Source organism: Canis lupus, chromosome 25, assembly GCF_011100685.1.
Source record: "Canis lupus familiaris isolate Mischka breed German Shepherd chromosome 25, alternate assembly UU_Cfam_GSD_1.0, whole genome shotgun sequence".
NCBI lineage: Eukaryota > Metazoa > Chordata > Mammalia > Carnivora > Canidae > Canis > Canis lupus.
Genome location: NC_049246.1, coordinates 17,536,529 through 17,557,057, shown reverse-complemented (window position 1 = coordinate 17,557,057; position 20,529 = coordinate 17,536,529). Strand labels below are relative to the sequence as shown.

The window sequence follows — 20,529 nt, the reverse complement described above, 5'->3', positions numbered from 1 at the left end:
CCTCTTTCTCTTTGAGCTAGTGATTCACAGAGGGCTGACAGCTGAACCTGGTAGCCAGCAACATTCCCAGCACTTTTGAAGGACCAGTATTGAGGGGCTGAAGCACAGTCTCCATTACAGCCATTACATTTGAATTTAGAAAATCATTTGTGGAACAGCCCCCGTGGCTTAGCGATTTAGCGCCACCTTCAGCCCAGGGTGTGATCCTGGAGACCTGGGATGGAGCCCCACGTCAGGCTCCCTGCATGGAGCCTGCTTCTCCCTCTGCCTGTGTCTCTGCCTCTCTCTCCGCCTCTCTCTCCTTCTGTGTCTCTCATGAATAAATAAAATCTTTTAAAAAAAATAATTTGTGAATTTTGTGAAAATGGTTTAATTAGTGACCAGATCTTTACCCAATTTGATGAATGTATATAGAAGAGACCAAGAAGACTTTTTTTAAAGGGAGAAAAATGGTTAGATTTAGTCAAGTGAGCAGAGTCATCATAGTATCTGATCAATAATCTGTTGCATGTAGTTCTGAGGAAAATAGTTGTTTTGAGGCAAAATTATGAGTCTTGTACATAGTTATATATATGATACATAACTGGACATATATCGTTGGTATCCAGTGTATGGTTGTATCAGTTTCTGTTGCTTTGTAATAAGCCGCTCCAAAATGTAATGACTTAAAATTACCTGTATTTGCTCATAATCTACCTGAAAAGGCTGGGTTCACTTGAGTGGTCCTTCTGCTGGTCTGGCCTGGGATCATCATCCTGGTGCCATCTTCTGAGGCTTGACTGAGGCTACATGGTCCCAATGCTTTCCTCATATCAACAGCTGAGGTTGTAGACTAGTATCTCATTCCTCCTCCTTCTCTGGCAGAGGAGTCCGGACTTACATGGGATAGGATCCACAGGAGGAGATCCCAGTGCTTACCAGGCTCCTGTATGCATTGAACTTATTGTTAGTCTTACTGGGCAAAACAAACATGGGAGAGAACCATATAAGGGCCTGAATACTGGGAAGTGTGACTCTTTGGGGCCTTTATTTTAACAGTTTATCTGTACCTGCATTCAGTTCATTCTTTCCATATGCAAAATGATTACCCTTCCAAGGACACCCATAGTCTCACTAGTCACAGCACCAGGCTCATAGGCCCATTGGCTACATGAGATCTAGATAGAAATGGAGCTTTCTCCGGTGCAGGGCCTCTTGATTCCAAAGGAACAGAAAAACACACCATTCCCTTATAGATTTAACATCCTATGGTGAGATAAGAATAGGATAAGTGGGACAGATACTCTTACTCAAAAGAGGTGAGATGGAGGTACCTAACAGTCACTGGTCCTTAATGGGTGAGAAATCCAGCTGAGCATATGTGACCAGTGCCCCCTAAAGTCCTTAGTTAGGACCTAGCTCTGATCCCTAGGAATGTTCCCCCAATCCTTCAGGCTCTGTGGCTCTTGGCTCTGCTTTCAGAGAACACCTTCCTTTTACAGAAAAAATAATCTGTACTTGCAGCTGATTAACTTTCTTAGCCTGCTTTCTACCCAGAAAAATTGGGGACCCAAAGGCCTTCTTTCATTTTGGATTGTGTCCCGTAAAGCCAAGCTGACAACAACTAAGATGGTACAACTCCCTTTAACGACTTGGCAGGTTTTCTGTAGATCTTGTTGAGGGTGCCTACATGCCCCAAAAGCCACATCCACAACTCTTTCCAAGGCAGACTCCTTTCCATGTAGATGTACAAGGCTCTTGTGGAATAGACCCCCAAAGATACTTGGAAGCTTTTTTCTGCCTAAGAGGGAAGGGCTGCTTTGCTAGGCACTACCTTAAATCATTCTAAAATATTTCCAAAGGGTATTCCAGCCACACCCTTGATTTAATCTCCATCCTGCAATTAGTTCTTACTCTGACACTCTTACTGCTAAGAGAAACTAGAGATATGAAATAATTTTATTTGCCACCCCAACAAGTCCTGGTTTTTCTAATATTTCTTTTAAATTCTAGTTGGAAAATCTGAACAGTTCTTTCTTAAGCTCCTTTTTTCTATGTGTACTTTTATCATACCAGTTAAAGTAAGTTAATTGGCACTTTTAACCTCCTGCCTAGAAACCCCCTTGGCCACATGCACACATTTACTAAGTACACTTTCTATCTTCCAGGTCAGTGTAGATGCCAGTTTTCCCAGTTATTTCATGGCTGCAAAACATGACTTTCCCCTCATCCCCCTTACCCAGCCTCTGATAACAATTACTGCCTCTTATTACCTCTCCAGCCTCCACTAATGTGGTTCTAATACTTTTCTAAGTTTTGTCTGCTGCCTAGTTCAAAAGACAAAGTTGTATGTTTTTATGACAGCAGCACCTCACTTTTAGACACCAGTTTTTATATCAAATATGTGAATGTTCAAAACCCCATTAATCATAATAAATAAAAGTAGGTGGGCACAACCCAGGTATCCATCACAATGAATGGATAAACAAAATGTGTTCTATCCATACAATGGAATATTATTCAGCTATAAACAGGAATAAAGTACTGATGCATACTACAACATGGATAAACCTTGAAAACATTCTGCTAAGTAAAAGAAGCCAGACATAAAAAAGCTAGCCATTATATGATTGTATTTATTATGAAATGTCCAGAGTAGGCAAACCCATGGAGATGGAAAGTAGATTAGTGGCTGCCAGGGGCCAGAGCATAAGGGAGAATGAGGAATGACTGCTAATGGGTACAGGATATCTTTTGCAGGGGTGATAAAAATATTCTAGAATTGATATTGGTGATGGTGGTACAACTTTTTGCAAATGTATTACACGCCCCAGAATTGTACATTTTTGTGAAATGTGAATTGTATCTAAGTTTTTTAAAAGCTCAATCAGGGAAGCAGTCACTATGAGTGTTATGGGTGAAGGGATATGGGAACTAGAACTTACGTAGTAGCAGAGTGATGGAGGTGAAGGTGCAGAAGGAGGGTCAGGGGATTTGCGAAGGGATCACCAATCAGTGAGTGAGTGGCCAAGCATGTCCATCAGCCACTCAGAGGGGGACCTTCATGAAGAGGCCTCTGGAAAGCAGTTGCCTCTGCACGACTGCCTCCTCTATGGGTCCAGAGCCAAGCCGCATCAGGGATTTGGGTTACTGCAGTCAGCAAGGACAACACAGTTGGAAAGAAGACCCAGATGTGGAGTCAGAGTGAATGAGGACAGTTTGGAATCCATAGGCATTTCTTGCATCAGTTCTGCCACTGATGACCAGAAACAGACCTTTGGAGAGTAAAAGCTGCTGCTTCGTGTCTGCATTCCATGTGTCCTACAAGTTCCTTTCAGCCAACTCTAGATAAAGGGGGGATGGGGATTCAAGAAAATCTGGATTCAAGAAAATCTGGCAAGCTGACACAGCACAAATACCATGCTATTGAAGAATTGAGAGGTCCATGCAGCTTAAGTGAACAATGCAAGGTCCTGATGGAGCATTTGGCAGAGGTGACAGAGAGGAGACAATTCATTGCTAGAAATGCAAGTCCTAGTAGATGACGCAACCAATTTAATTGAATAGCAGAAAAGATAGTGATGCCTTTATAGCCATTTAAGAGCTTTAGCCAAAAAAAAAAAAAAAAAAGTAGCTTTAGGTTTGGGAAGCATGGTACTACAGTTGTGATGTGAAATTTGGGCATTGTAAATAGTGTTGTTATTCAAACCATGAGACTATGAAGAAGTCAGTCATAAGAAACTTAGGGAGTTAAAAAAGCTTGCTGATCAAAGATCTTTTGTAGAATAAGCCTATCAAGACCAAGATATGGGGGGGATCCCTGGGTGGCTCAGCAGTTTGGCGCCTGCCTTTGGCCCATGGCGCAATCCTGGAGTCCTGGGATCGAGTCTCACATTGGGCTCCTTGCATGGAGCCTGCTTCTCCCTCGGCCTATGTCTCTGCCTCTCTCTCTGTGTGTGTCTCTCATGAATAAATGAATAAAATCTTAAAAAAAAAAAAGACCAAGATATGCAAAATACTTCTGTTTATCATATTTGTAATCTCAGAAAATCTGTTTATATGTCTATATATAATCCAGAACAGTCAGAAAAGATATTTGATGAACTCCCAAGTAATTTGTGTATGTTTTGTACTTTATTTAGGAAAATGAATTTGCACAAGCCAGCAGCTATGCAGATTTAGCTGTGAATTCTGATAGATATAATCCTTCAGCTCTGACTAATAAAGGGAATACAGTTTTTGCAAATGGTGATTATGAGAAGGCAGCTGAATTCTATAAAGAGGCTCTAAGAAATGATTCTTCTTGTACTGAAGCACTTTATAATATTGGTAAGTAAAACAGGCAAAACTGCTTTTTTTGTTTTTCTCTTTTACAACTTTTTTCTCTTTTCTTTTTTTAAATTGGCTTAAAGAGCTCCAATTCATTATAGAGTTGACTTCCTTGTAACAAAAAATTGAAAAGAAGGTTCTTGGATCATAGATTATTTTTAATGGAATTAATTATTCCAAAGTAATGCACATGTAGAATTTGGATAGATGTTGTCTCTTGCCCTCCGAAAGAGTTTTCCAATTTATGTGCTACCATAGTCTATGAGACTGAGTTCTCAGATTCCCTTTGATATTGGATATTTTTAACTTTTGCCAGACTGATAGGTGGGGAAAAAACCCATTTTCTTCCCTTTTTAATTATCAATTTCAAACATAAAAAAATATGAATAAATAAATATGCATGTTCCTCCCAACTATATTTAACACACTTGAACATTTTGTCATATTCACATCAGGTATTTTTCATAAACAAAATGTTATAAGACCTAGAGGCGTACCACCATCTTATTCCCTTCCCTGCCTGTCAGAAGTCATCTGAAATCGGTGTCATTTCTTCCTGTTCATGAGTTTGCACTGTGGCAAACTTGTTGATGCAATGTCTTATCTCATAGGATATTAATTAAATTTCTTTTGAAGTTTTCTTCTCTTTGCATAGGTGTGTTTTGCTTTTTTTGGTTTGCTTGTTTGTTTTATCCTCTATGTTTCATGTTACAAACTTGCCTCAGGTGTTTGATGATCCTGGCCTGTCTCCTCTCACTTAGGAGTTTGCAGCTAAAAGCTGAATGGGATACCTGAGGCCACAAGTGAAATGATGCCCTAGCACCCTGCCACAGGGCCATCTGTCCGATCTGTGTTGTTGGGGAACTGCCGGTTAGCCAGTTGGATCCTTTCTCCCCCAGAAGAGGTCTTTAATCTCCTGCCAGAGGCGAAAAGAAGAACTTGCTAGGTTGGGAGGAAAGGAGGCAGGGAGGAATTAGCAGTTTTAGACAGAGTCCAGGAGAGTTTAAAGTCATGTTGGAAGAAAGAAAAATATGACTATTCCAGTAACTTGGAAAAGAGCTATACTGGCAGAGGGAAGTGAATACTAAAAGCCTAATGCAGGAGATTTCTTGGCTAGATATATATTTATTTGTTCTCCATATAAGTTTTAAGTAATTTTCCTAGTCCATTGCTTGACTTTTAACTGTAATTTCTTTTGTCAAACAGTTTATTTTTATATAGTCAAATTTGACTTTTTGAAAATTTGTGGCTTCATTTGTTTATTACTTTATGAAGCCCTTCCCTTCCCCAAGATTATAAAATCATTTTCCTATATTTTCTTTTCATTCTTTTATATCATTGTTTTTTGTTTAGTTTTAAAATGTTTTTAATGTATTCATAATAGGAATCTACATTTTTCGTTTCATGTGTAGTCAAATGTCCTGACACCGTTTACTAGTCCCATAGTCCCCATTGAGTTTAATGCCCATTAACTAAATTCTGTAACTGAGTCAGTTTCTGAACAATGTATTCTACTGATGTGTTTGTCTTTTCCTGTCCCCCTCCCACACTTTACAATCTCTAGACCATTATAGCATGTTTTGGTGTCTCCCAAACATTAGTGAGAAATCCCGTCCCCCACCTTGTTCTTTTTTTAAAAAAATCTACTTATTTTCTCTTTTGGATGAATATTACATAATATTTAAGGATTTATTCTGTGACTTTGAGAAAATTACTACCAGTAATAATGCTTATAGCTTTTCTCTGTCTTCTTTCTAAGGCCTTACCTATAAGAGGCTAAACCGGCTCGATGAAGCTTTGGATTGTTTCCTGAAACTTCACACAATCCTGAGAAACAGTGCCCAAGTTCTTTACCAGATAGCAAATGTGTATCTTACGTGAAAAACTTGAGGACAGTTGTTAATTCATTTGGCGATTGGGTACCAATCATTAAATAACCTTAGCCAATGAAGTAACTGATGAGGATAGTATTTTAAAACCTATCAGATTAATATGTGATAAAAATATTATTTGAGTGATGCTGTTTTATTTTTTTTATTTTAATTCCAGTATAGTTAACACACTAGTGTTAATAACACAAGTTAGTTCCAGGGGTATAACATAGTGATTCAACAATTCTATTATATTACTCAGTACTCATCATGATAAGTGCCCTCCTTAATGCTCATAATCTATTTCCCCCATCCCCTCACCAATTTCCCCTCTGGTAGCCATCTGTTTGTTTTCTATAGTTAAGAGTTTGTTTTTTGGATGATCCCGTTTTAAAAGATCATTTGCATTATAAAAGGAATTATTTAAAGGTTAAAACTATTATTTCTTAATTTTTGGAATTAATAATTGAAATAATTGAGTATAATATGTTTAATACATAAAAGCTATTTACTGACTGTGGATTAGATACTTTAGAATGTTTTAACTCTGAGTCTTGAAGAGTATTTCTGGAACAGTAACTTACTATTTAAAAGAAAAATAATGCTAATTACTGATTAGTATTGCTGATTGAGTTTGGTTAATTTGTCTTAATTATTTTAGCTGACCAGTGAGTTTAATGAGTATAACTCTTTAAACACCTTTACTCTACAGAATTAGCCAGTAGTTTATATGAATTCACTCATTCATTCCATTCATTCGTCAGTCACTTATTTATTGACTGTGTGCTCTATGTGCCAGTATTATGTTTAGAACTCTGGGGAATGTTGAAATAGAAAGCATTCCTCCTGTGTCAATTTCTTCTACAACTCCTGTCTTTCTTTAGTTTGGGTTTTTTTTTTCCTTGCCTTTGGTTGAAAAAGCAGAAATTTGTTAATGTTCTTAATACCTTTGACAGTATTTGAAAAACATTTTCCTTCCTTATTTTAAAAATAGTAAGCTTTCACACAATATTTGGGAAGGGTTAAAATGTCTTTTTTTTTAAGATTTTATTTATTTGAGAGAGCACGCACATGGATGAGGAAGTGTGCACAGTGGAGAGGGGCTCAGGGAGAGGAAGAGGGAAACTCAAGCAGACTCCACACACAGCGCAGAACCCAGCATACAACTTTATTGAGTCGGATGCTTAATTAACTGCGTCACCCAGGTGCCCCAGGAAAAGTTAAAATCTCTCTCCCTCCTTTTTTTAAAGATTTTATTTATTTATCTTTGGGGAGAGAATGCACAGGTGCTTACATGAGTGGAGTGGGCAGAAGAAGAGAGAAAGAAACAGACTCCCTACTGACTGGGGAGCTCAACAGGGGCTCAACCCCATGACCATGAGATTATGACCTAAGCAAAAATCAAGAGTTAGTCACCTAACGGAGCCACCCATGAACCCCAAGGTTAAAATCTTTTGTAGGTTTTTAAGTTAGCATCATCTTTTAATTTAATTTAATTTAATTTAATTTAATTTAATTTAATTTAATTTAATTTATTCATGAGAGAGACAGAGAGAGAGAGAGGCAGAGACACAGGCAGAGGGAGAAGCAGGCTCCATGCAGGGAGCCTGACATGAGACTCGATCCTGGGTCTCCAGGATCAGGCCCTGGGCTGAAGGCGGCGCTAAACCACCGAGCCACCTGGGCTGCCCCGAAGTTAGCATTATCTTGATATAAATTTTATACAGATAATATTAGGGAAAAGTATGTTATCATGTATACCATTGATAATTTTAAGTACAATCTGCTCTACTTTTGTTACAGCACATAAAACATTTTTTTAGGTAAAAGTCATTTTTCAAGCAGATGGTTTCATGCTTACTCCTTTTAGCTTTTTTGTTTTTTTGTCTATTTGATCTCTCTGAAATTGCCACTGTAATAATCTAATACTGCCCAGTTCATGATCAGTTTGGATTCAGTTAAGCAATTGATATGTTTAAGGCTGTTTGAATGTATTTCCTTATTTTTATGCTTCTCTTATGGTATCACATTTGTCACCATTAAAAACAGAAGATTCTTGGGGCACCTGGGTGGCTCAGTTGGTTAAACATCTAACTAGAGCTTAGATCATGATCTCAGGGTCCTGGGATCAAGCCCTGACTCAGGCTCCCTGCTCAGCAGGGAGTCTACTTCTCCCTCTCTTTTTGCCTCTCCCCCTGCTTGTGCACGCTCTCTCTCACTCTCTCTCTCTCAAATAAATAAAATCTAAACAAAAAAACAAAACAAAACAAAAACCCTAGAAGATTCTTCTTTTTCAATAAAACTTTTGGGTTGGAATACTCTCATTTCACAGACATTTAATATAAAAATAAATAGTCGATAAGTGTTGGGGGGAATAAATTATTTGAGTGTATGCAGAGGATTTACTAGGCACAAAAGCTACAAAAAAAGAGAACTCTCTATTTGGAGTTTATAATCTAATTAGGGAAAACTCAGGAAAATACATGGAAACTCTTCCCTTAATATGTTGAACATATTAAGAGAGGTACAATAATTGAACACAACTTTCAGGCATTTTTATTAAGGACAAATTTTGGACAGTGCTTTGAATAAAAGAGCTAACTGTTAATTCTCCTGGAAGTTTGGGAGTTGATCTTAGTGGATAGTAATGAAGCAAAAGGAAAAAGCAAGGTATATAGGGAACATGAATGTTACAGTGTTCCACTTTCCATCTGCATCCCTGAAGAAATCCAGAGTAAATAGTATTAAATAGCACATTACTATAGGCTAAGAATATTTTTGCTGTAATGTTGTTTTAGGTTTCCTTATTGATCAGTGAATCTAGAATAACTGTGTTATCCTTAACTAAAATTGTCCAAGATATGAATTAATGGAAGATCCTCATCAAGCTATTGAATGGTTAATGCAATTAATCAGTGTTGTTCCAACTGATTCTAGAGCTTTGTCTAAACTAGGAGAACTATATGATAGCGAAGGAGATAAATCCCAAGCATTTCAATATTACTATGAGGTAGGTGTAATCTTATTTTCTATCTACTTTTTAGTTTTTATGCATTGTTATAAAACAGCAAGGCTTTCAATTTTTAAAATTTAGAAATAATTACTAGTTTTTAAATGAATAATGATTTAAAATAAATAAAGCATTTGTTTACTATTAGTTTTTTTATTAATTTTTTAAAAATTTAAAGTACATTGTTGAAACAATGTACTTTTGATACATGATTCCTTGATACATGATTTTTTTTGATACATGATTTTTGATACATGATTCCTTGATCATGATTTTCATCCCTTTGTTAATTCTGTTACCTATTTAACTCATCATCTGTCTACATCAAAAAGCTACTGATACGTAATTTAAAAATATATCAAATGTTAAATTTTCTCAATCATATAGTTTCAAAACTTATAAAGTGCTTATGACAGCTCATACTTTTTTGCTAATAAACTTCACATTGGATAAATTAATCCATTCAGTGGGTAAAATGTTGAGATATGAATTATATGTTGCCACTGATGTTGTATTGTCACATTCCTCATTTTTTCCAGTCTTACAGGTATTTCCCCTCTAACATTGAAGTCATTGAGTGGCTTGGAGCCTATTACATTGACACCCAGTTTTGTGAAAAAGCCATTCAATACTTTGAAAGAGCTTCTCTTATACAGTAAGTTAATTATTCTGATTTCATGTTACTTAAATGTCTTGTGTTGGGATTTTATTATATCCCTAAATTAGAATCTGATAAACATATTACATTCATGAGCAAATATTAATGAGCATCCATGTATTTCCATTTTCTTGAATGGTGTTCCATTTTACTTGGTCTTTATTATGATAAATATATTACTCTTTTATGCAAAAATATTTTAAAAATACCTTTCTTAAGGTACTTTTCTTTATGTATTTTTCTTATTCACATTTCAGCAAACAAATATTATATCATTATCAAATAGAAAATTACTGACTTGGTCCTAGGACAAGGTTTCATTTCTGAAAGAGTCCTACTAGAAATAAGTTGTATTGATTTCAGTTTATAATCAATTTACATTGTATATTAAAAACTTTAAAGCTGTCTCTAAGTTCATATCTAAATGTTTTATACATGCCTGATTCGAAAATAATTGAAAAATTCTGGTCTGTTTTGTATTGGCCAAATTGAATTTTAACATTAAATGTGACTTTGAATCATTTGAATGATAAAGGAATGCTTAATAATTTGATTGACGTCTGTGTGGAATTTGTGTTAGGTAATTTTTTAAAAATATATTTATTTATTTGAGAGAGAGGGAGTGAAAGAGATAGCATGAGAAGGGGGAGGGTCAGGGTGAGAAGCATACTCCCCACCGAGCAAGGAGTCTGACACAGGCTCAATCTTGGGACTCTGGGATCATGACCCAGGCCAAAGGCAGACACTTACTTGACCAAGCTACTCAGGCACCCCCAGACAATTAATTTGTTAGCTTAATGAAGCTAACATCATAAAATTTAATGTCATTTAATCTCTTAAATCACATAAATATTTTGAGAATTATAAAACTAATCACCAATACTAAGGGATAGTTTTAAGTTTGCTTGGGACTAAAGCTACATAGGTAATAACAATGTAACTTTTTATTACACTTAATACTAATACCCCTAGCCTTAGCCCATTAGCTCATGTAACACCATTCCTACTTTGAGGCTCCATCTGCCACTATTCCATCCTTGTCTCCTGTTTGTGGATGTTATATATTGACCACATAGTCATTCTCTTACCTAGTCTATTTCATACTCTTTCTCTCTATGCCATCAGTCATCTAGTTTCACAAATTTAACTTCCCTAACTTCTTTTTTTATTTTTTTATTTTTTTTTTAAATTTATTTATGATAGTCACACACAGAGAGAAAGAGAGAGAGGCAGAGACATAGGAGACATAGGCAGAGGGAGAAGCAGGCTCCATGCACCGGGAGCCCGACGTGGGATTCGATCCCGGGTCTCCAGGATCACACCCTGGGCCAAAGGCAGGCGCCAAACTGCTGCACCACCCAGGGAGCCCAACTTCCCTAACTTCATTGATCTTTACCTCCTCTGCAATTCAGCCATCTACATCTTACCGGATTCTGTTTATCACCCAGCCATTTATACCAATAAAATCTCATTAATATCCACTTGTCTGAACATAACCTCCTCTCTTTCCAACTTCCATACAACCTACTTTCCAGTATGCCTTTCTTTGGTAAGACCTCCAATCTTTTGACCTTCCTTTCTCTTACAGTCTTAGTGTCTCCTGGCATTAGTTCTGAGCCTATTTTTTTCTAAGCTGCTTAAATGATCACATCTGTTCCATTTCTTGCTTACTTGGTTACTTTTTCTCTTGTTTTACCACCCCATCTGTCCAATACATTTCAGTTCATGGGTTAATCCAACCATTTATTCCCATACTTATACATAGCATGGGAAGCACTACTGGACATAAATTATGTAACGAGATGGGTTGATGCCATACAGATAAATATTTTGTGAACACTACTCATCAATCTTTATTTATTTATTTTTATTCATCAGTCTTAAGTGGTCCTAAGTAACTGCCCTTCCTATCCCTCACAGATCTCCTCAATCTCTCTATTTTAAACTTAAATTTCCCAGAAAATAGAGAAGTCTTTTCTAGGAACTCCCTAAATATCTCCCTTTTCGTGCTTTCTGGTTCATTTACTTTCTCTTCCCACCCGTTTTCATCTCCTTCTGTCTGTGTGACAGAGACATTCAGTGTGCGTTTGAACATTTATTTTCTGTACCATACATCTAACTTCCACTTTTTCTCTTTTTTTATATGCTGTCTTTTTGTCGGGGAAATTCTACCTCTACATTAAAATTTAAGCTTTGGGGGCAGTGGAGAGGTCTGTTTTGTATTGGCCAAATTGAATTTTAACATTAAATGTGACTTTGAATCATTTAAATGATAAAGGAATGCTTAATAATTTGATTGATATCTGTGTGGAATTTGTGTTAGGTAATTTTTTAAAAATATAAATTGGTTGGTTTATTGGTTCTTATGTCACATAGCTCTTACATATCCCAGAGTAGTTGGCATATAGTTGAGTTGAACTACATGACCAATCATTGGTGTTCCTTTACTGTAGAAACTCCTCACTTTGCTGTATTTCTTAGATGTTTATGGTTCTTAGTAATCTGATATTTTTGGCAAATGTGTTAAGCTTATATATACTATTGGTTCCTATTTCTCTTTATCCAAAAATCATGTCTTAAAACATCAAGAAATCTTAGTCATAACTAGTCCATTTAATATAATCTCATTATTAGAGAATTTCATGCACTGGAAATTGTTTCTTAATATTGATTATGAATATAATAAATATGGGATACAACCAAGCAGACCCATATACACCCTATAGAAGTTCCAAAGGGAGAAGAGATAGAGAACGGAGCAGAGTGACTCAAGATACGGTGACTGAAACTTGCAAAATTTGAGGAGAGACATGAATCTAAAATTCCAATAAACTCAATGATTTTAAAGTTGGAATAACTTAAAGAGACCTACATCAAGGCACATTATAATAAAACTGTCAAAAAAATAAAAAAATTAAAAAAATAAAACTGTCAAAAGACAAAGACTCTTAAATGCAACAAGAAAAAAGTTATTTATCGTGTAAAAGAGATCCTCAGATTAACAGATTTCCCAGAAATCTTGGAGGCCAAAAAACAGCAAGATGATACGAAGTGCTAAAATAAAAAACTGTCAGCCAAGAAGTCTATATCTAGCAAAACTATCCTTCAAGAATGGAGTAAGGCAGAAATGGCAGCAAAGTAAGATGCTTAGGTTTGCCTCATCATAGGAATACAACTAGATAACTATCAAATAATCCAAAATACCCCAGAAATCAACCTGAAGACTGGCAGAAGACACCACAACTTCAAGTAATGAAGAAGCCACACTGAAGAATCTAAGATGTATAGAGATGTGGTTTAGGGGAGAAACAGAGCCTGGCTTCTGGGAGAAATAGATCCTGGCTGCTGTACAGGGGAGGGAACCAGGGTTGCAGAGAAGGATGAGAGAAGGGGGAGCACACAGGAATGCACAAAGGGAATATTTCCGTATAGCCATTGGCTTGGAAAGTGAAAGGGGCTGAGTTTTGTGAGTTCTTGCAACCAGAGGTGCTTAAAGCCTGAAGTTTTAAGTGTCAGAGGGCTGGACTGCTCTTGGAAAGAAAGCAGGCAAACTACCCAGGGCCGTACAGTGTGGAAAAAACGATCTAAAGAGTGCCTAAGGCACATAGTGAGGAGGTTATTTGCCTTCTCAGAGCATGTCCCTGAAAGGCAGCATTCACGGAGAGGACTCTCCAGGAAAAAGGAGCTGGCCAGCAACACTTCCTTCACCTCAGTATAAGCACAGGGCCTCCTACAGGAAGCAGCACAGCACTGACACTGGCTACCTAACTTGCTTACGCTAAGCCCCACCCCTTGGTGCTCTGGTAGAAATGCCCTTCTAAGATTGGCTTACCCCAGCCCCAGCATGGCAGGCCCCCTCCCTAAGAAAACCAGCACAATCCCATGCCCACATCCCATCTCCCAACCAGTTTTGCAGGGCCTCAGTTCTGGTGGAGGTGATGACAAATCTTATTTCACAAGCAGACCAGAATATACCTAGTTAAAATTTATCACCTTCAGGCCAGGGACCGAACAGTGCCCACAGTAGGCAGGGAAAGTCTTTGCAGATGACTAGCCTGAAGGTAGAGCAGCCAGAGCACACACCGTACACTCTGGAAATGTTCCCTGAAGAACCAGGCCCTGGGCACTACATGAACTCTTCTTCATAAGGTCATAAGGTTCATGAACAAGAGACACAACTGCTTTTTCTAGCACACAGAAACATGCAGAGACTTAGACAAAATGAAAAGACAGAGGAATTTATCCCAAATGAAGGAACAGGGTAAGGCCAGAGATAGAGATCTAAGTGAAACAGATATGAGTAATATGCCTAATGCAGCATTTAACGCAGTGATCGTAAAGATACTCACTGGATCTGAGAAAAGAGTAAAAGACATCAATGAGACCCTTACCACAGAGATAAAAGAGTTAAAAAAAGAATCAGAGATGAAGAGTGCAATAAACACACTTGATGCGATGAACAACAGGCTAGAAGCAGAGGGACAAATTAGTGACCTAGAAGACAGAGTAATGGAAAGCAATGAAACTGAACAAAAGAGAGAAAGGATTATGCAAAATAAAAATAGACTTAGGGACCTCAGTGGCTCCATCAGACATAATAGCATTCATATTATGAGAGTCCCAGAAGAAGAAGAAAGAGAAGAGGGGGCAGAAATTTTATATGAAGAAACAATAACTGAAAACTTTCCTAATCTGAGGAAGGAAACATATCCAGATCTAGAAGGCACAGAGAATCCCCATCAAAATCAACAAAAGCAGAGCCACACCAAGACATATTTTAATTAAACTGGGAAAATATAGTGACAAGGGAGAATCTTAAAAGCAGCAAGACAAAAGAGGACAGTTACTTATAAGGGAAAAGCCATAAGGCTATCAGCAGATTTTTCAGCAGAAACTCTCCAAGCCAGAAGAGAGTGGCATGATATATTCAGAGTGCTGAATGGGAAAAATATGCCACCAAGAATACTCTATCCAGCAAGGCTAATATTCAAAATAGAAGGAGAAATAGTTTCACAGACAAAAACTAAAGGAGTTCATGACCACTAAACCAGCCCTGCAAGAAATACTAAAGGGGATTCTCTGAGTGGAAAAGAAAGACCAGAAGTGATAATAAGAAAGTAGGAGACACAAAAGCAGTGAAAATGAATGTTTCTATAAGAAATCATTCAAGGGGGATCCCTGGGTGGCGCAGCAGTTTGGCGCCTGCCTTTGGCCCAGGGCGCGATCCTGGAGACCCGGGATCGAATCCCACATCGGGCTCCCGGTGCATGGAACCTGCTTCTCCCTCTGCCTGTGTCTCTGCGCCTCTCTCTCTCTCTCTCTGTGACTATCATAAATAAATAAAAATTAAAAAAAAAAAAGAAATCATTCAAGGAACTCACAAAGGGATGTAAAATATGACACCATATACCTAAAACAAGGGGAGGAAAGATTTAAAGAATGGGTTGAAATTTGAACAATCATCATGCAGAAGATGCCAAATACAAGCTAATGATAACCACAAATCAAAACTACTAATAAATATGCAAAGAATAAAGAGAAAGAAATCCAAACATATTACTAAAGAAAACCAAACCAGGAAAGATAAGAAAGAATCAGAGAAAATCTCTAGAAACAACTGCAAAACAAGTAATAAAATAGCAATAAATATATATCTATCAATTATTACTTTAAATGTAAATTACTAAATGCTCCAGAAGACATAGGGTGTCAGAACGGTTAAAAAACAAACAAAAAAACAATACCCCTCCATATGCTGCCTACAGGAAACTCATTTTAGATCTAAAGACACCTGTAGATTTAAAGCGAGGGGATAGAGAAACATCTGCTATGCAAATGGATGTCAAAAGAAAGCTGGAGTAACAATACTTATATTGGACAAACTAGACTTTAAAACAAAAGCTGTGACAAGAGACAAAGAAGGACACTAAATAATTACAAAAGGGACAATCCAAAAGAAGATATAACAATTGTATAAATAGTTATGGACCCACCATAGAAGCACTCAAAATACATAAAGCAATAACAAACATAAAGGAACTAACTGATGATAATATAATCATAGTAGGGGACTTTAACACCCCACTTACATCAAAGGACAGATTATCCAAACAAAACCAACACGGAAACAGTGGCTTTGCACAACACTTGGGAACAGATGATTTAACAGATATATTCAGAATACTCTATCCTACAACAGCAGAATATACATTCTTTTCAAGTGCACATAGAACATTCTCCAACATAGATCACATGGTAGACCACAATGCAGGCCTCAGCCAATTCAAGAAGATTGACATCATACCATGCACCTTTTCTGACTAACACACTATGAAAGTAGAAGTCAACCACAGGAAAAAATCTGGAAAGACCACAAATACATGGAGGTTAAACAACATGCTACTAAACAATGAATGGGTCAACCAGGACATAAAGAAGAAATTTTGAAAGTACATGCAAACAATTGAAAATGAAAACACAAGGCCCCAAAACCTTCCTTGAGGCAAGGAAAATCTCAAGTGAACTATGTAACCTCACACCTGTAGGAGCTAGAAAAAAGAACAACAAATAAAACCTAAAACCACGGGTGCTTGGGTGAGCTCAGCGGTTGAGCATCTGCCTTTGGCCCAGGGCGTGATCCCGGAGCCCCAGCATCAAGTCCCACATTGGGCTCCCTGTGTGGAGCTGCTTCTCCCTCTGCCTGTGTCTCTCATTAAATAAATAAATAAAATCTTAAAAAAAAAAAAAAAAACTAAAACCAACAGAGGGGAGAAATAATGAAGATTAGGACAGAAATAAATTATACAGATACTTTAAAAACTCAATAGAACAGATCAATGAAACTAGGAGTTGGTTCTTTGAAAAAACTTTATAAACCTCTAGCCAGGCTTATCCAGATAAAAAGGAAAGACTTAAATCAGTAAAGTCACAAATGAGAGAGGATAAATAACAGCCAACACCACAGAAATAGTTATCAGAGAATATTCAGAAAAACTATATACCAACAAATTGGACAACCTAGAAGTCATAAATTCCCGGAAACATATTAAGTTACCAAAACTAAGATAGGAAGAAATAGAAAATCGGAAGAAACCAGTATAACCAGCCAGGAAATTGAGTCAGTAGTCAAAAACTCCCCACAAACAAAACTTTAGTACCAGATGACTTCACGAGCAAATTCTACCAAATATTTAAAGAAGAGTAAATACCCATTCTCTCAAAATACTCCAAAAAATAGAAATGAAAGGAAGACTTCCAAATTCATTCTGTGAGCCCAGCTTTACCTTGATACCAAAACCAGATGAAGACAACACTGAAAAAGAACTAAAGGCCAGTATCTCTTGTTGAACATAGATGCAAAAGTCCTCAACGAAATGCTCACAAGCCAAGTCCAACAACACATAAAAAAATATATTCACCACAATGAAGTGAGATTTATTCCTGGTTTGCAAAGATGGTTCAATATTTGCACATCAACATGATATATTACATTAATAAGAGAAAAGATAAAAATCATGTGACCACTTCAATAGATGCAGAAAAAGCATTTGACAAAGTACAACATCCATTCCTGATAAAAATCCTCAATAGCGTAGGTTTAGAGGCAACATACTTCAACATAATAAAGACCACATATGAAAAACCCACAGCTAATATCTTAAGTGGAGAAAAACTGACAGCTTTTCCTCTACAGTCAGGAATAAGACAGGGATGTCCACTCTCACAACTTTGATTCAGCATAAAGTCTTAGCCACAGCAGTCAGACAAAAAAAAGAAATAAAAGGCATCCAAATTGGCAAGGAAACTTTCACTGTTTGCTAATGACAGGATATTCTGTGTAGAAACCAAAAAAAAAAAAAAACAAAAAAACTTTGTCAAAAAACTGCTGGAACTGATACAGGAGTTCAATAAAGTAGCAGGATACAAAACCAACGTACAGAAATCTATACACGAAGAATGAACCAACAGAAAGAGAAATTAAGGAATTAGTCCTATGTACAATCACACTAAAAATAATAAAATTAGGAAGAAACTTAACCAAAATTGTAAAGACCTGTACTCTGAACACTACAAAACTGAAGAGGATACAGAGAAATGGAAAGCTATTCCATGCTCATGGATGGGAAGAACAAATACCATTAAAATATCGATACTACCCAAAGCAATCTACACATTTAATGCAATCCCTATTAAAATACCAATAGCCTTCTTCACGGAACTAGAAGAAACGGTCCTAAAATCTGTATGAAACCGCAAAAGACCCCAAATAGCCAAAGCAATCTTGAAAAAGTAAAGCAAAGGTGGAAGGATCACAATTCCAGGCTTTAGGTTATGTTACAGAGTGTAGTAATCAAAACAGTACAGTACTGACACAGAAATATACACAAAGATCAATGGGAAAGAATAGAAAACAGTACAGTACTGACACAGAAATATACACAAAGATCAATGGGAAAGAATAGAAAAAGAGCTCACAATTATATGGTCAATTAATTTTCAACAAAGCAGGAATGAATATCCAATGGGGAAAAGACAGTCTCTTCAACAAGACACTGTGTTGGGAAAACAGAGACGGTGTTGGGAAAACTTGACAGCCACATGCAGAAGAATGAAACTGGACCATTCTCTTTCACCATACACAAAGATAAACTCAAAATGGATTAAGGACATAAATGTGAGACATGAGACCATAAAAATCCTAGAAGAGAGCACAGGCAGTAAGAGAGCACAGCTCTTTGACATCAGCCATAGCAGTTTCTTACTAGATACATCTTCTGAGGCAAGGGAAACAAAAGCAAAATAAACTATTGTGGCTACATCAAAACAAAAAGTTTCTACACTGTGAAATAAACAATCAACAAAACTAAAAGACAGCCTGTAGAGTGGAAGAAGATAAATGACCTGTCCAATAAAAGGTTAGTGTCCAAAATATGTAAAGAACTTATAAAACTCAACACCCAAAAAACAAATCCAATTAAAAAATGGGCAGAAGACATGCACAAACATTTCTCCAGAGAAGACATACAGATGGCCAACAGACACATGAGAAGATGCCCATCACTTATCAGAGAAATGCAACTCAAAACCACAATGAGATATCTCCTCATATCTATCAGAATGGCTAAAAATCAACAACACAAGAAATAACAGGTGTTGGCTAGAATGTGGAGGAAGAGGAACCCTCTTGCACTATTGGTGGAAATGCAAATTGATTCAAACACTGTAGAACATAATATAGAGGTTCCTCAAAACGTTAAAAATGGAACTACCCTATGATTCAGCAATCACACTACTAGGTATTTACCCAAAGAATGCAAAAATAATAAGTCAGAGGGATATTTGCATATTGATATTTATAGCAACATTATTTACAATAGCCAATTATGGAGACTGCCCAAATGTCCATCAGCTGATGACTGGATAAAGAAAACTGTGTGTGGGGATCCCTGGGTGGCGCAGTGGTTTGGCGCCTGCCTTTGGCCCAGGGCGCAATCCTGGAGACCCGGGATCGAATCCCACATCGGGCTCCTGGTGCATGGAGCCTGCTTCTCCCTCTGCCTGTGTCTCTGCCTCTCTCTCTCTCTCTCTATCATAAATAAAAAAAATTTTAAAAAAATTAAAAAAAAGAAAACTGTGTGTGTGTGTGTACGTACACTGGAATATTATTCAGCCAACAAAATAAAATCTTGCCATTTGCAATGAGAATATAATGGTAAGTGAAATAAGCCAGTCAGAGAAAGACTAATACCATATGATTTCACTTACATGTGGAATTTAAGAAACAAAACAAATAAGCAAAGGGAAAAAAGAGAAGCAAAGGAAGAAACAGACTTTTAACTATAGAGAACAAGCTGATTGTTAGCAGAGGGGAGATGGGCAGGGCAGTGTGTTAAATAGGTGATGGTGATTAAGCAGTGCACTTGTTATGATGAGCACCAGGTCATGTGTGGAAGTGTTGAATCTTCTGTTGTATACCTGAAACTAATATAACACTGTATGTTAACTAGAATTTAAATAAAATCTTTTAAAATTTTAAAAATAGGGCAGCCCCAGTGGCTCGGCGGTTTAGCACCACCTTCAGCCTGGGGCGTGATCCTGGGGTCCCAGGATCGAGTCCATGTCGGGCTCCCTGCCTGGAGCCTGCTTTTCCCTCTGCCTGTGTCTCTGCCCTCCCCCCCCCCCCGTGTGTCTCTCATGAATAAATAAAGAAAATCTTTTTTAAAAAAATTTTAAATAAAGTAGGAGTCAGCAACTACCCATTACCACCCATTGCCTGTTTTTTTTTTAATGGCCTGAGAGCTAAGACTTTTTTTATATATATAAAGATTTTATTTACTTATCTGAGAGAGTGCATTAGGGGGTGGGGGATGCAGAGGGAGCCCGATGTAGGACTCTGTCCCAGGACTCCTTGGATCACGACCTGAGCCAAAGGCAGACACTCAATCACTGAGCCACCCAAGTGCCTAAAGTGGTGTTTTTTTTTTTTTAATAAATTAATTTTTTATTGGTGTTCAATTTTAAAGTGGTGTTTTTTTATGGAAAAGTATTTGGTGGTTCCTCAGAAGGCTATCCTTAGAATTACCATATGATCCCACAATTCAGCTTGTAGGTGTATACTAAGGAATTGAAAGCTGAGACTCAAAAAGATATTTGTACATGCATATCCACAGCATTTTTCACAA

The 20,529-nt window shown here is 37.3% G+C and overlaps 1 protein-coding gene across 7 annotated transcripts in view; it reads left to right on the top strand.

Moving 5' to 3' along the window:
• The window catches only part of IFT88 (intraflagellar transport 88), a 135,586-nt gene that overhangs the window by 71,541 nt on the left and 43,516 nt on the right, over positions 1 to 20,529 (top strand). For all 7 annotated transcript variants that reach the window (XM_038573513.1, XM_038573509.1, XM_038573508.1 and 4 more), the window contains exons 17-20: positions 4,122 to 4,308; positions 6,068 to 6,176; positions 9,039 to 9,189; positions 9,729 to 9,844. In XM_038573513.1, coding sequence (XP_038429441.1) covers positions 4,122 to 4,308; positions 6,068 to 6,176; positions 9,039 to 9,189; positions 9,729 to 9,844 — 563 coding nt within the window. The remainder of the gene's footprint in view (positions 1 to 4,121; positions 4,309 to 6,067; positions 6,177 to 9,038; positions 9,190 to 9,728; positions 9,845 to 20,529) is intronic.